The sequence below is a fragment of the Pholis gunnellus genome (genome assembly GCF_910591455.1).
Source record: "Pholis gunnellus genome assembly, chromosome: 11".
NCBI lineage: Eukaryota > Metazoa > Chordata > Actinopteri > Perciformes > Pholidae > Pholis > Pholis gunnellus.
In genome coordinates this window covers 2,792,880-2,808,455 of record NC_136538.1, presented here as the reverse complement: position 1 = coordinate 2,808,455, position 15,576 = coordinate 2,792,880, and the positions used below count along the sequence as shown (strand labels likewise).

The following is a 15,576-nucleotide window of genomic DNA, read 5'->3' as shown; positions in this document are numbered from 1 at the left end:
GAATGGATGGATGAACGAACAAATGGATGGATGAACAAACGTGGCAGTGTGCATGGAAAGCAGTAAAAATAGACACTTTATTATGTTCCGTTTGTGGGATGCAGTAACAATGAACTAATAGTATGTGTGCTGGGTTTGAATTCACCAGTTTGAGTGTATATTTGAATTAGACCATGTTAGAAAAGACCGCAGCCTACAGGACATATAGATCGATATATTTGCTAAGCATTGATAAATCCCAATCCTGCAGGTTGAAATGAGCATAGTTGTGTTGTACATTTCTTCAGAGTGGACTGTTGCAGCTTCACTCCTTCCTCTAATCGCCTTCGTCACCTTCATCCAGCAGGAACTCACCGATCTCCTCTCTCATCTGAGACCTGCAGGACACAACACAATGGAGGGACTATGGTATTTAACTTCTTATTGAAATATATCGTTATCATGTTCATGTGGTTGTTCCAGTACAACAGTTTGTTTGGCACATAGAGACCAGGAATTGATTCTAGGCTGACATGACCAGGGAAGGTCTGAGAAATGCATTCAAAAGCGTTTCATTACTGATCAGCAGTAAAGTAGGCAGACGTCCCACTGGAGCAATGTTGTTTAACCCCAACTCTTAGTGAACCATCAAATCGTCTGCAACGTAAAGCCAATGCTTACGGACTAAAGAACTGCTATGCTCCTGCTCACCGTTGTGGCTTGACAATTGTCAAAAAAAGCTTAAAAGTTTGCAAGCTTAGAGGCAGGTAGAGGTCTGGAGCGTCACCAGTATGGTTACGGTACAAGAATGCTCTCTCGTTCATACCGCTTGTGATAGGTGGAGGAGGAGGCAACTTCGAAGAGGCACATGTGCTGCTGCCACAGCTCGACCAATCTGGCCTCTGTATTTTCCCGTCCACATGACGCGTCATGTCGCCACGGCACTTTCAGACGCTTTGTTGCCCCTTTGCGGAGGAGCAGTGAGAAAAAAAAGGCACTGAATGGACTCTTGGCTCTGCTCAATGGTGCAAGAACCTGAGATGGCCGAATAAAATCGCTGACATGTCAGAAATTCATGTCGGGGAGCAGTTGATCGGGCCGTGATCGGTACATCCACGTCAAACTAGGCCTCACGAAGCTGAAATCCGGTCAGACTCTAAAGTGAGTCGTTTAATGTAAAGCAGATGGGATTCTTATTATTAATGAGCCAAATATTCTCCTTACCTCCTCTGCCTCCTCTGAGCCTCAGACAGGATGTAGTGCGGGAGACGTTCCACCGACGACTAGAAGGACAACAGATAAAGAAAAGAGACATCAGAGCAGTGAAACTAATTAAATGATGCTTCTTTTAAAAACATGGGACAAAGTACTACAAGAAACAAAAACTTCAAATTTCTTCCAAAAAAACAAAATTTTCTATTTAGATTAAGTGATTAAAAACAAATACAAAGCTTAGATTATTTTAGAAAAGGATGAATTGAGTTTGTTCCTGCACATGGTTTCACTCACCATGTCTCTGATGGTCAGCTGACAGCTGTAACACAACAGGCTCCTCAGATCGGTGCTCTCTGGTCCCCTGTAATACACGGCTGTCAGACTCATGTACAGCCAAGTTTGAGTTCAAGTAGACCAGACCAGTATAACCACTCCATAATAACCCATAAATGACAACCCTCTCTTTTCATGTCAAGAAGTACAAGTACAGAAGAAGTACATTGATCTTTGGAAAACCCAACACTCTGTCCGAGACATGATCCAAGGGCGGCTTTGTGTTTACTGCTAATTGTTAGCATGCTAACATGTGAAAATGCTACCCACTAAACCTCAGCATGTTAGTGTGCTGATGTTAGCAGACCAGTGGTCCTGATCAACAACCAATGAAGACCAACTCCTGATCATACAACATGCAGAGGTGAGCTCTCTAACTTTTGTCCACACAGGACTGATGAATAAAGACGCTCATAATGAGGCCAAGATCTAGAGTCCTGGTTAGAAAGTTTGGAATTTGCTTGTTGACATCCCTTTACATGTTTAAGGGACATTAGTTTTGATTAAAGAAAAGAGACATTTCTGTTTTTCAAATGTATTTTTTGAGAGCTTTGAGCACCACAGAGCGAGTGCCATCCAGTCACATTACATTGGAGTGAAGACAGACATCTCTACGGCCGATACCTCAAACACTGCATCTCACACCAAAACTATGAGAATGAGAAACAGCTCTACAGGTAAGAGGAACACTGTGTATTTTGGACTTTTAATTGTCGGTGTGATCCCGATTACATTAGATCAATACATCCCTGAACACTTACTTGGCAGACGAACAGCAGCCTACACCACCTACTGCTTTCCCACAATCCTCTCCTCCACCAGAGGAGCAGCACTGTCCAGTGGCAGCAGTGGATTCTGGCTCCATTGGCACTTTAATGAAAATACAAGAAACCGGTTTGAATGCCCAAGAAGTACGGAAACTCAATTGTGGACTTTTACGGTACTGCAGGATTCCAAAGGCAGGTGTATCATGTGACCTGAGCTGGAGGAGGTTTCTGCCTGGTGCTACAAAACCAACCTCTTAGCTGTGCCACTATAAACCATAGACTGTATATAAGAAGTGGAAGTAGTCATCGGGACGTCATCCATTGGTTTGTGGACTGAAGTTTTGAAGCATCGAGTTTGGCGATTTTCCCAACCAATGAACAGAAGTTACCATATTTGGAATGCAAAGGAGTGAAGTAGAGACGCTATATACACCTCTGGCAGAGACCTGTCAATCACAGTAAGCCCCGCCCTAAAGTACCCCCTGCTTTATGGTCTGTTAGACTCTAAATGGATCATCATTTACTAAATGAACATCATGCTGTATTGAAGAAGACTTGAAACTAGAGATTGAGACCATAAACTCATGTTTACAATGTTTACTGAGGTAATAAATCAAGAGAGAAGTAGAGTCATTTTCTCATAGACTTCTATACAACCAGAGGAGGCGCCCCCTGATGGACAGTAGAGAGAATGCAAGTCTTCAGACACTTTCGCATCAGCTTCACTCGGCAGAACCAGAGGTTGCCGCCTGCTATAAACACAGCGCTGAAATACAACACAAGTATTACTTTTCTGATAGGCCCAAGATTTAATGCTTTATTTCTGAACTCACCGCACCCTGAAAGAAATCTCGAAGCCATGAGTGGAAGTGAAATGTGTTCATTGACTGACCGTATACTGTACCTAGGTTTTGTCTTGGGATTGCAGCACTGGTAGCTCCTGGTGCTTTAGTCTGAGAGAGCTGCTCGGAGATCAGCGTGGCCTGGAAGGCTGAAGCATTCTCTAAAAAAAGATTTTTTTTAAAAAAAGGCAAGAGGAAAGACAACGTCTTTAAGGTCTTCTTTAATGTAAAGAATGCGTATAACTGCTGTATAGATCAAGAAGGCAATTACATTGTTGAGCCTGGATGTTGAAGGACTGCATGGGTGCTAGTGACGTTTCTTTTTGACTGAACTTTTTTTTACTTGTGTCCAGGATTTGGGGTAACAAATGCCGGATGCACAACGTGATGGGGGGGTCTGGGGGCATCTTGTAAACGGTACAATTTGTTGCTTTCTGGCCATGAATTTCTATCCCTAGCAAAGGCACCATGAAAAGTATAAAAATAAAAATAATTTTAACTTCAAAAAGTATGCTATTTCTCTCTTTACTGAACAAAATACAACTACTACAACAGCAAAATAAAAAAGTTGAAATTCTTGTCACTTCCATATGAACATGTGTGACTGCACACAGACAATCTTTACTAATACGCCACTAGTGAAAGTGTCACAGACTGACACGGTGCTGCTGCTGGACCTGAGGCAACATTTTACCAACTGGCAACTTTGATAAACATTTTTCATTTTAAAAATAAGAAAACACTGCAGTTTTTTTGTGGATTTAGATTTTCTCCTCTGGAATTTTTAAGGGTGTGCTGTTCAGACATCAGAGAGCTTCTGAATTCTGTTAAACACATCAACTAGCACAGCAGGAATTGTGTATGTTGTGTCGTCTCTATTACTATCATTATATTTATTAAATAAATACATAAAGCCAGACTCTGTACAGCCTGAGATTTCTGGCAACGTTACTCGTTACCTGAAAGACACAATCAACCATTCTTGCCGTGCCAATTGATGTGTTTTAGAAAATTCATAAACTGTCTGTACAGCAAGCACAAAAAAAGTGGTCATTTCAATGACACTGTTAGAGACACTAATGTCTCTAACTCAATGTATTAATCATGGATCATCTTGGATTCAGATTTAGCTGAATGGAAATGAAAGTATAGACAATGTTGCTACCTACATAAAGCTACGGTCTGTGTGTCAAACTGTGAATAAATAAAAATAAAAATAAACACTGGACATTGGTTTATTTTTTATCCTAGAATGCGTCCAAAACAAGTTCACCCCGTTTGTCCCTCAGTGGCTTATAAATGTAGGTATTTTTGTTCCAAGTCACTCCATGCAAAGCTCACCAACAGCAGTGTCCAGGGCACACATGCAGAGCAGACATCTGTCACAGTGGTCAGCTGTGGAGGAGCTCTTACACGTCTGCAGCTTCTCACTGGTCCTACAGCCAACACAGCAGTGTTAAGGATCTCATGGAGGCTTCAAAAGCTGCTTAGGGTGTATGTGGAAAATGCTGGGTAGATTGTATCTTCTTTATCTTTGAAAAAACAGGCTGTATTATGTACGGTTTACAAAATGTCCAGCATCCATTATCCACATTGATGTATCAAAGCCCTCACATTGAGGGCTTTCTGCAGAAGCTATGCTCGTGTACACGGTGGTTGAGGTTTGGTGCTGACCTGTAGATGGTGCTGACAGTGGAGGGGAAGTCTGCCTGCAGTCTGGTGACAAAGCTCTCCGTCAGACGCTGGATGCTGGACATGTCTGCTGTCTGTGGGAAGGACACAAACTCACTGAATGCAACAGTTGGACAAGCCAAATATTTTTAACATAATATAATTTTAAACAACTGTTTCAAAATATCAAGCTGGGAGAAAATGTAAAGATTTGTGGCAGCCATCGATCTCTGAACAGAGGGGTATATTTCTAGGGGTCTGCTGTAGTCAGCATATAGCCTAATGCTGTGTTCACAGCCGCGTTAATCGCCGGGGATTATTTGTGTTCATTCGTGAATCGCGCTGGAGAGGGGGCGTGGCTTATCTCCCTGGAAGCCGTCCAACTGTCCGCTATCAACCATGGAAAATAATGTTAGTTGTTAGTTCTCTCCGCAAGACAACAAGCAAATAACTTTGAAAATACTTGTTTTCTCAATGGAGCTCGGAGCGATCGGTGCTAGGCTAAGCTAACATTGTAGCAGCTTCACACTCAACATAACGTCATCTAGTCGTAATTACGCAGCGTCTATTCATTGTTTGCACCATATGGTTTACACACACATGTATACACATAGTTTGGTCCGGTCTCTACTGATATGAGGGATCCTCCTGTGGTTTTCTGGCTACTTCCACAACTTCCACTGCCTTTCTTTGATGTTGTCAAGTTTTTTTTAATCAATGAAAAAAATTAGAAGAATTCTAAGTTCCATGCTCTGTCATCTATTATTCCATTACTGTTCCTGATGTTTTATGGATTTTGCCTAGTATGGTTTCAGACAGTAGTGTCATTGTGACCCCGTTACTGTCACAACTGCTGCTTTGTCTTACCTTCGTGTCCAGGCCCGGTATGAAAACAGAGGGCACGCCGAACATGCGGTTGTAGTAAGCTATTTCTTTAGCCGAGTAGTCCCTCATTGGCCTCACTAATATGATGTCCCCATACCTGGAGTCTGAGAAACCCTGTTAACACAAACGCACATAAATACAATATAATAGTATTTCTTTTGAGTCAGAGTTCACATCTAATATCATGTGAAATGGTAGAAGACAGCAGCAACCCTCTGGATTTGAAGGCTCTCCGTCCATCATGGCATACACACCGTGTCCTGAGCCAGCTGTGCTCCTCTGCCCAGTGATATACTGGTGAGCAGTTTGACGGCCAGTCTGGTGCAGTTGTCTCCCAGCATCACCTTACTGTAGCCTTCAGTGCGAGCCGTGTGCACCAGCAGATGCTGCCTTTGAGGAGAACACACCAAAATTACAGATTGGACTTTCTCAACACGAGTTTGTGTTTGAATCATCTCTTGGCCTCCTGTTTGTATCCAAAAATGGTTTCATATTAATTATTAATGGGTGTGTACTATTCCCGATGAACCTTGAAACTAAATACAGAAGCAACATGAAGATAGAAGAGGAGTCAGCGACTGTAGAACCGTAATGTAGTGCTGGGCGGTGTGACCAAAAATTTGTATCATGGTATTTTTTAAGATTCTGCCGGTTTCACGGTATATTATGGTATTTTTTTTCCTTGACTGTGTTTTTATACAGGTTTATAGTGGCTTACTCTACTGTCAGGAGTACATAGAATATAAAAACATGTTAATGTCATCATGTATAAAGGCTTTGCTTACAAAATGTTACAATATATGAAGGAATCAGAATGCATGAAACAGTTTCAGAATGTAAACAGTTTTTATTGTGCAAACTGCAATGTAGTAAAAATAGATCTTAAAAATAAATAGATATGCCAACAACTTGAACACGGCTTCCTTTTCAAAACATGTTTGTATAAACACTATAAACTGACCTAAAATACTAAAAGTATTTAAGTATTCAAAGAGATATTTCTCAAACGTTCTATTGCACAAGTAAGAAACAAGTAGGGGTGGGGAAAAAATCGATACCGCATAGTATCGCGATATTTTGCGTGGCGATATTGTATCGGTACACGGAAGCCAAGTATCGATCTTTTGTTATAAAAACTATAAACCTTTTGGTACTAGAAAAATAAAATCAATTGCTTTTGCAGTCCACTAGATGGCACTGAGTTGCTTTCTGGTGAGGTCAGCAAAGGTCCCCGGTCAGTGTGATTGGTAGGAAGTTGGTCAAAACAAAGATGAGACATCAGAGAAAGAAATCAGAAATGCGCCGTCTGCTTGAAAAAGTCAGTTATGCGCTGCTCTCTCCCCATGAGCCTGGCTGCTGTCGGAAGATTTAACGCCCGTTGTGAGGCCAGATTGAGCGTGTGAGCGAAACACGTCACATGCAGGAATCCTGCTAACTGAACGGCAACGACCACGTTAGAACCATTGTCGGTTACAACCACCAGGTTTTTGTCGGCAATCCCCCATTCTTGTGCTGCATTTTTTGTACAAGTTGCATTGTTAATACCTGTAATAGTACAGCTGTCCTCACACATTTGTATTCAGTTAAGTTGTACTATGAAGACTGTAATACAAACGGTTCAGTTTGTCAGGTGCAACATTTATGACAGGTTTTTATGGTCAGTCTGTCTGCTTGACAATCACATTTTGCGGCAATAAAAATGATTGAAGTGAGATGAACAGACTGAAAACCTGACCTTATTAGATAAAACATAATTTGCAGTTGAAAAAAGCTAATAAATTGCAATATATCGCAATACTCAGCATATCACAGTATCATGATAATATCGTATCACGGGACCTTTGGTGATTCCCACCCCTAGAAACAAGCCTAATATTAATTCATATTATCCTTCAAGCAAAGGTGTTCAAGAATTCAAATGGATGTTGCTCAGTTACAATTCCCTTGGTTCTCCATTTAACAAATAAAACATTCCACATTTTAATTTGCATTAATATTAGAAAAGTGGGCAACTCTACGTAGTTCCGCTTCCAGCTTGCCTCTGTATTGTTAGTATAATGTTGGGATAGTAGTTTGGCTGAAGTATTGTCGCCCCGGTAAGACATACCATGAATCCAGTGTTTTAATCATTGCTCTGAGTCTTTCTCGACTGTCTGTAGTGGGACCATGTCCTTGCATAGCTGGATCGTTATTGCTTTCGTAATGTTGCTCCACCGCTTGCTTTTCTTATCATATGCTGCTTCGAGCAAATGCCTCTTCAAGCGATGTGTGACCCTTTGGCTTCACTTGCGTTAACGTTACTGGTTGTCGGCCGTCATCACAGTCTTGGTATTCCAACACATGTTTTCTGCTGAGGTGATGCAGTAAGTTGCTTGCGTTACCACCAGCGGCAACAACAGCGGCTCGACAACCTTTGCAATATAAAGTCTTTTGGACGTCGGATTTTTAAAACCAAAACACTTCAAAATAGCAGACCCAGCTCCTCTCTTGGGCACAGACTCTATTGGTGCATCTCCGTTCTGTCTTTGTTCATCCTGCATCGCTCTGTTCTGTTATTTAATGTAACCTTACTGTGGCGACGGAGCCTCTCCAGCTGTTAACAGACTGTTGTGCTAGAGGGCTAGCTAGCTAGCGAGCTGTACCCAGCATGCAGTTCGGTGGTGTAATTTTATAAATGTAAAATTATTAATGTTACAAATTGTTTATGTGTCACAAACTGTTGTGTTGTGGTGTTTGCCCTGTTAAAGAGTGTTAGTTGTGGGTTATTAATTGTTGTTATAAAGTTATAACCATGACTAGCTCAGACCACAGCGCCCATAGTGGCGAACAATATATTTAGCTGCCTGTTGAAGAGTGACAGCAGTTGTTTTGGCTATGCACCGGTATGATGGTGTGTGAAAAATGAATATCATATGGGAAATTAAAAGCAGTACCTTAATGTGTTGAGCAGGTCTTCTCTGGCCGTCAGTGTCTTAGCAGAGCCAATCAGCTGCTGCAGTAAGTGTGTGCTGGACTCCTGAACATCAGCTGGAGCCGTCTCCTCCCGTTTCAGTGTTACGCCGACGCCGTCACTCTGAATGAAGTGACCTACGGCTACTTTGTAGGCGCCGGCTGCTCGCTCCGAAGGTGACGGGGCCGTCGCCACAACTGAACTGGGAAGGTCCAGAACCTGAGAGGGGGTTGGAGGACACGTTCAATAACACATTTGATCCCTTGTAGGCTTTTTGTCAGTGTAGTTACAGGTTAAACCTCATCAGACGTTTAAGTAAAAACAACTGTTAACTGACGTGAATGAATTTGAAAGGATTTCCATTGACTGGATGTCATGTTAACATAACACGCCTGAAAACAAACCACATGATCACATGACTATTCATGTACACTGGGTATGCGGGTGCTGATGTAAACAGGAAGTAGATTGGTTGCTAAGTTACAGAAAATACGACAGAGTATTACAGAACTCTTCAATAATAAAAGGCCGTGTCTGATACTTAAGATCGTCCTCTATAATCTTCCTCTATTTACTCAAATAGACAAATTTCGTGAATTAAAAATAATTTGTATTTTTCAAACGTAGTTCCAAGGCTTCAGGTCTGGCTCTTTCTGGCTCTCACACTCACGTCAAATGTACTTTCAAGATGAACACTGAAGGTGTGTTCACACCAAACGCGATGAACGCGTCGAGATTACATACAAAGTCTATGTACAGACGCGATGAACGCGATGGCGCGTTTGGAGCGGCGTGTTTGACGCGTCAAAACGCCCCAAACGCAGAAGTTGAAATATTTTAACTTCTGCGAAAAAATCACGTGACGCTCCAGCGCGATAGCCTATCAGCGTTGAGTAGCTCCCCACGTCATCAGTGAAGTCCTGCTGTTGTTGAATCAGGAAATACATGCTGTAGCCGCCATGTTCACCCAGAGCTCTACGATCCCTCATATCAGTAGAGACCGGACCAAACTATGTGTAGACATGTGTGTGTGTAAACCATATGGTACAAACAATGAAATAGACGCTGCCGTATTTACGTCTATATGACGTTATCGTGAGTGTTGATGGAGCTGCTATAATGTTAGCACCGGTCGATTCGAGCTTCATTGATAAAACAAGTTCAAATCGGCAACATTATATAGTTATTTCGGAGTCCCTTTTTGTCGGTTTATTGCCGTTAAATCACAGCCAAGTCAGTTTATTTTGTGTTCATACAGCTGTAGTAAATAGCCGACGTGTGGCTCGCTAGACACGGTGAGGTCGATGAAATCCACGGAGCTCCTCCGGACTATGTTATGAACCAGACATGACGGCGTTTAGTTCCCCGTGATATCTGGGACATCCACAACACGTACTGAGCAGAAATAGAGGCTATTTTTCTACGGTTGACGGCGGACAGTTGAACAGCTTTCAGGCCGATAAGCCACGCCCCCTCTCCGGCGCGTCCAGCGCGATTCACACGATGCACGCGAATGAACACAAATAGTCCCCAGCGATTCCGGCGGCGCGAATGACGCGTTTGGTGTGAACACACCTTTACAAATCAAAGTTTTAATAGATTATGGGTCAAGAAATTTGGTCAACACTCGTCTAAGACCCAATTAAGTAGCGACCGCGGGTGTCTAAGTCTTCATTTTCAAAGGTCTACTTTTCCGCCCGTCCACACTACAGTTCAACCCTGGAGTCGGTAGCGTGTCCAAACCTCTCCATTTTGGAATGTTTAAAACTCTGGGTTGATTGGACGCTAGACGTAAACGTAGTGGAAACGTATTAGTGTGGATGTAGCCTCAATAGACCGCACTGACCTGCTCCAGAGGCACCACGAGGAAGGGGAAACCAGTAGCTTTGAACACAGCCTGCAGCTCAGCCACCATCCTCTGTCTGTCCTCCACAGACTGACCTACAGCACCGCCCTCTGCAGGGAACCAACACACAATCAATGGCTAAAGTCCTCCTGACATACATGAACATGATTTACACTCAATATAGGAGGGACAGTTGCCATTTTCATTTACCATCTATGAAGACAATGCCAGGTAAGAATCTCAACTTCTTGTGAGCATTCTGACTCAAACCCTAGGGAGGAAGAGTTGCATTAAGAACATCAAGGTTGTCTTTGAATCCACAGGGTCATACAGAATCTCTATAGAGGAATATACATTCTGAAGTACATTTCATTCATTGAATGTTAGGGGAACGGGGCCCAGGATGTGGGTACTGATTAGTTCATTAGTGAAAATCCTCCATTGATTGGAATGAGTCAGCATTTTTCCACTTCCTGTTCCGTTGTCTCAAAGTCAACGTGTTTTTGAATGGTTAGAAGTGTGAAACAAGGTCTTGAACGATTAGTTCTGATATAAAATAGGTCAGCAAACACCCCTCTGGTGAGTTTAGAAGCTTTTACGCGTCTTCAAAAAGAGTGTAAATGAGACGACTAAACGTTCACTAGAACACTAGTCCTCCTTTAGCTTGGAGACGTGCGGTCATGTGACCGTGGTGGACTTCCTTTATAGCCTAACGTTAGCTTTTTACTAGTGGTGGGCAACGATTACAATTTTTAATCGCGATTAATCGCATGACTTTTTGGCGATTAATCCCATTGTTATGCGCAAAATTCAATAATGAATTAAAAAGTAGTTTATTGCGCACTTTTATTTTAAACTGCTATATGAACAAAAGGGCAATAACATTTGGTTTGCAAACACTTTAAACGAATCAGGTTATTTTTAACAGCAGTATTCCCTTTACATAGCAGTTATAACACAGTTATAATGATTCTGTTAATAGATATTCAGCCGGTGTTCACAACTTTATCTTCATGTGTGTAAGAGATGCAATTTGAAATATACACCTTGAAAACTGCAAACCTATCTATGTCATGTTTTTTTCCTTTTTTCTATGTTTGTTAAACTCTCAGTAGTGATAACTAAACGATATGCTTATTATACATATTCCAAACAAAAACACTTTAAAAACTAAAAAAAAATAATTTAAATGAATAATTTCTTTTTTGCTTTTTTTGGTGTTTTGGTCAGACACTATGCAACGCTGATTACCGTAATATGTGTGGTATTTGTTATAAATGTACATTGGTACATAGAGGGTGATAAGAAGCTGTACATGGAGGGACTTAGGACCCAGGGGAATGTAGGTGAAGGAAACAGGAAGACACGCCATACAAACAGCTGTTCACCGCTCGCTGCCCAGTTCTTGTGTTAAAAATGTCCGCTTAATAATAAAAAACAAACTGCTTTAACGTGCGATAAAATAATTGTCGGTGTTAATTCATTAATTTGTTAACGCAATAATAACGCGTTAACTTGCCCAGCACTACTTTTTACTTTACACTTCAAACATTCTAAAAAGGGGGTGTTCATTTATTAAGGTTAGCTTGATGAAGAAAACGGGTAAGTATCATTTGTTTGACATGGAGATTATGACATTATCATCTGCAATAATCCAAAGGACAAATTCTTGAAAAAGCAGCCATGTTCAGTCGTATGGAAAATTGAGGATGCGATAAATTAAGATGCATTGAGAACCGCTGGCAGGTGAAGATTTAAAGCTCTAGATGAGAGTAGCACTGGTTTAAAAGTGGAGACAGATGACTGAAAGATGAAGAAGTTTACCTCTTGGACTTGACTGAGCATTGCGCAGGAAGAAGGACCTCCAGATACAGCCAGCAGCACCTACAACCAGACCAGTCAGATATATAGATAATGTGTGTATGTATGTATATATATATATATATATATGTATACACACACACACACACACACACACACACACACACACACACACACACACACACACACACACACACACACACACACACACACACACACACACACACACACACACACACACACACACACACACACACACACATCACCGCATTCTAATTATTCTGTGACAGACAATCAATAAGAATGTTGTTGTGTCAGTAAAGAACAGGAGTTGTAAATAAAGCACACAGCTTACCTTCTCTCCGGGGTAAAGGACTCGGTGTTTGCCCAGCACAGCTCTGAACTTATGGATGAAGTATTCCTTGAAACAGCCCCTAACACAGAGAAATGACAACAATGTGAGGTAAGCCACGCCCCCAGCTCTGACAAGACCTTCTATGTCGTAGAGAACACCTGGGACATCAGATACACAGCAGGTTTAACCACTACATCATATCTGGATAGTGGATTCTTAAATAGTGGCTCATATCAGGGACCGCTGGATCAGGGCTCAACACTAAATGTTAAAAGTGGTTGCCAGGCTACCAGTGATCAGCTTTTGGTTGCTGAAACTGAAAATAGGATTACCTCATATTTGAAGTGATTAAGGCACGATACAGTTGTTGTTAATGAAATGTACACTAACGTTCAAAAGTTTGGGGTGACTTAGAAATGTCCTTATTTCTCAAAGAAAAGCACTGTTTCTTTCAATGAAGATAACATTAAATTAATCAGAAATACACTCTATACATTGTTAATGTGGTTAATGACTATTCTAGGTGGAAACGTCTGGTTTTTAATGAAATATCTTCATAGGTGTATAGAGGCCCATTTCCAGCAACTATCACTCCAGTGTTCTAATCGCCTTAGAAGACTAATTGATGATTAGAAAACCCTTGTGCAAATATGTTAGCACAGCTGAAAACAGTTATGCTGGTGAGAGAAGCTATAAAACTGGCCTTCCTTTGAGCTAGTTGAGTATCTGGAGCATCACATTTGTGGGTTCGATTATACTCTCAACATGGCCAGAAAAAGAGAACTTTCATGTGAAACTCGCCAGTCTATTCTTGTTCTTAGAAATGAAGCTATTCCATGCGAGAAATTGCGAAGAAACTGAAAATTTACACGAAATTGTCTGGGTGACCCCAAACTTTTGAACGGTAGTGTATCATTAAAGAATAAAAGCTCTATTACAGTAACCAAAAAGAATTGAACACGTCATCAGTGACGGTGTTAGCCCCTTCAGCTCTGAAGTCTTGGATTGTGGTTCTCAGCATCAGCTGGTCCATCATCTGTACTTTCAGAGACCACCTCCAGTCTGTCTGGATTCTGCTGACACAGCTGAATCCCCTCCCACATACAGCTGAACAGAGTTTATGAAATGCTTCATAATGTGATAAGATTATTGTTCCAAAGCATTATGAATATGTACGAGTGCTTTTAAATAGAACTATACAGTGCTAGAAGCAGATAACACATCATAAGTATGTTTATAATGCGTCACAAACATGGGATCTGTTCTACCCACAGATTTAGTAAGACTGTGTCCATGTTCACCAGCATTATCTACATGTTCTATTATTGCCATCTGAATCCTTTGAGCGGTGCTTTTTAATCACAGAGCGCATCTATAGATTGAAGCGCCGTGCTTCGGGCAGCTTGCTCCATGGAGAACATCCTCTAGCCGTAGACGGCAGTGAACTATGTCTTACCTGCAGAACGCATCTCCTGCTCTGATGACCACGGCTGCAGTCCCATCTTTGCATTTCACACATTTCTGTGAAACACTAATAAATGAAAGAATACACATCTTTAAAAATGCATGGATTCATATTGTATGACACATTTATGTGCCGTCATACGCTGCAAACATTGGGTCTAAATATACTGTGGAAGTTGTGACAGGACATTTTATTGTGCTGAATAATGTTTCTACTTTGACTTGATGATATGCTTTATTCTGTTTCACTTGCTATAGTACTGTAGGAAGACAGGAGGGACTGTGTGCATGTTTAGATTAGATTAGTCGTCAGACTGAGTGATGTTTAGAATAGATCAGACCTTTGATGTAGGGGGTGCAGATAGTAATCAATGAGTGGTAGTAAACCACGGGAGGTACAGGAGACGACCTGTAGGTTTATTAGGAGTACTATTGTATAATATGTAGATTAGAAGCAGACCAGATGTCCTGCCAAAACTAATTTGCCTCAGAGGGCTTTAAGTGTGAAGATGACATGAGATGATGCATTAACTGGGACCGACTTAAACATGGCCGTCAATGTATGTTCAAAGAGGAAACATGCCAGCACCACTTTCAATGAAGCAGACAACGTACACACACACTGATGCAATAACCCACCTGGGCACCTCCGCGCGCTGTAGCGGCTCGTGGTAGTCTTCATCCACCTGGCACATTGGAGCGACGGCTAACGGTCGGACGTCAGTTCTACTGAAAGCAGAGACAGGGTTCGTGACCACGAGAGAAACCTGCGTCTAACTTTGAGCTCGTAGAAGAGTCGGGTCTGTTCACACAGACAACATACATATGGGACGTTATGTCGTTAAATATTCACTCTGCTAACTGTACTTATGTTACTACAGTGCGCCACTGTCGTGTGTAAATCATGGCTCTTTTTGATGACGTAACGGATCTTCTTCTTGATGTTTTGGGCGCGTTGCCGCCACCAGCTGGTGTGGAGCGGTTAGCAACAAGGCATTGAGCCACTGTGATGGAACCAGAAATAAAGATCCTGTAGAGCAGGGGTCTTCAACGTTTTTCAGGCCAAGGACCCCAAACTGATAGAGAGATGGAGCAGGGACCCCCGACTATATATATATATATATATATATTGTATCAAATTGTGTTTTATATTAAACTGGGCCTAGTGCCATGTATAAACATACCTTGTTATTGTGCATTCAATACTAAGCTGTTCAAATAATACACAGGTTCATATATTCATGTTATTTTAAACATGTGAAGGTACAGTGAGTAGGGGGGCCGCGCCACTGCCATTTAGAAACATACCTTGTCAACTGATACCAATGCCAACATCAACATTGTCTGTCAATTGCATGATAATCATGCACACAAGCTATTCAAATAGACGTTTTCATTTTAAACATAAATGTGGAAACGAAAATGAGTGATGGCCTATTAGTGCCACT

At 41.6% G+C, this 15,576-nt stretch overlaps 1 protein-coding gene across 1 annotated transcript; it reads right to left on the bottom strand.

Annotated features, from left to right (window-relative positions):
* On the bottom strand, positions 1-15,024 carry ctu2 (cytosolic thiouridylase subunit 2 homolog (S. pombe)). The gene is made up of 16 exons (XM_079168586.1): positions 14,768-15,024; positions 14,121-14,195; positions 12,665-12,743; positions 12,313-12,372; positions 10,699-10,759; positions 10,489-10,598; positions 8,626-8,861; positions 5,947-6,082; positions 5,675-5,806; positions 4,811-4,902; positions 4,478-4,572; positions 3,199-3,297; positions 2,289-2,397; positions 1,489-1,555; positions 1,204-1,262; positions 1-377 (listed from the first exon to the last, which is right to left on the bottom strand). The coding sequence occupies exons 1-16, from the start codon at positions 14,821-14,823 to the stop codon at positions 317-319; spliced, it is 1,527 nt and encodes a 508-aa protein (XP_079024712.1). The 5' UTR covers positions 14,824-15,024; the 3' UTR covers positions 1-316.
* Positions 15,025-15,576: the final 552 nt, after the last annotated feature.

Coding starts and splice junctions, on each gene's coding strand:
- ctu2 (XM_079168586.1), bottom strand. CDS start 14,823: ATGTGCCAGGTGGATGAAGACTACCACGAGCCGCTACAGCGCGCGGAG. Junction 4,903..5,674: donor TACCGGGCCTGGACACGAAG/GTAAGACAAAGC, acceptor TCCTTCCCACAG/ACAGCAGACATGTCCAGCAT. Junction 2,398..3,198: donor AATCCCAAGACAAAACCTAG/GTACAGTATACG, acceptor TTTTCATTAAAG/TGCCAATGGAGCCAGAATCC.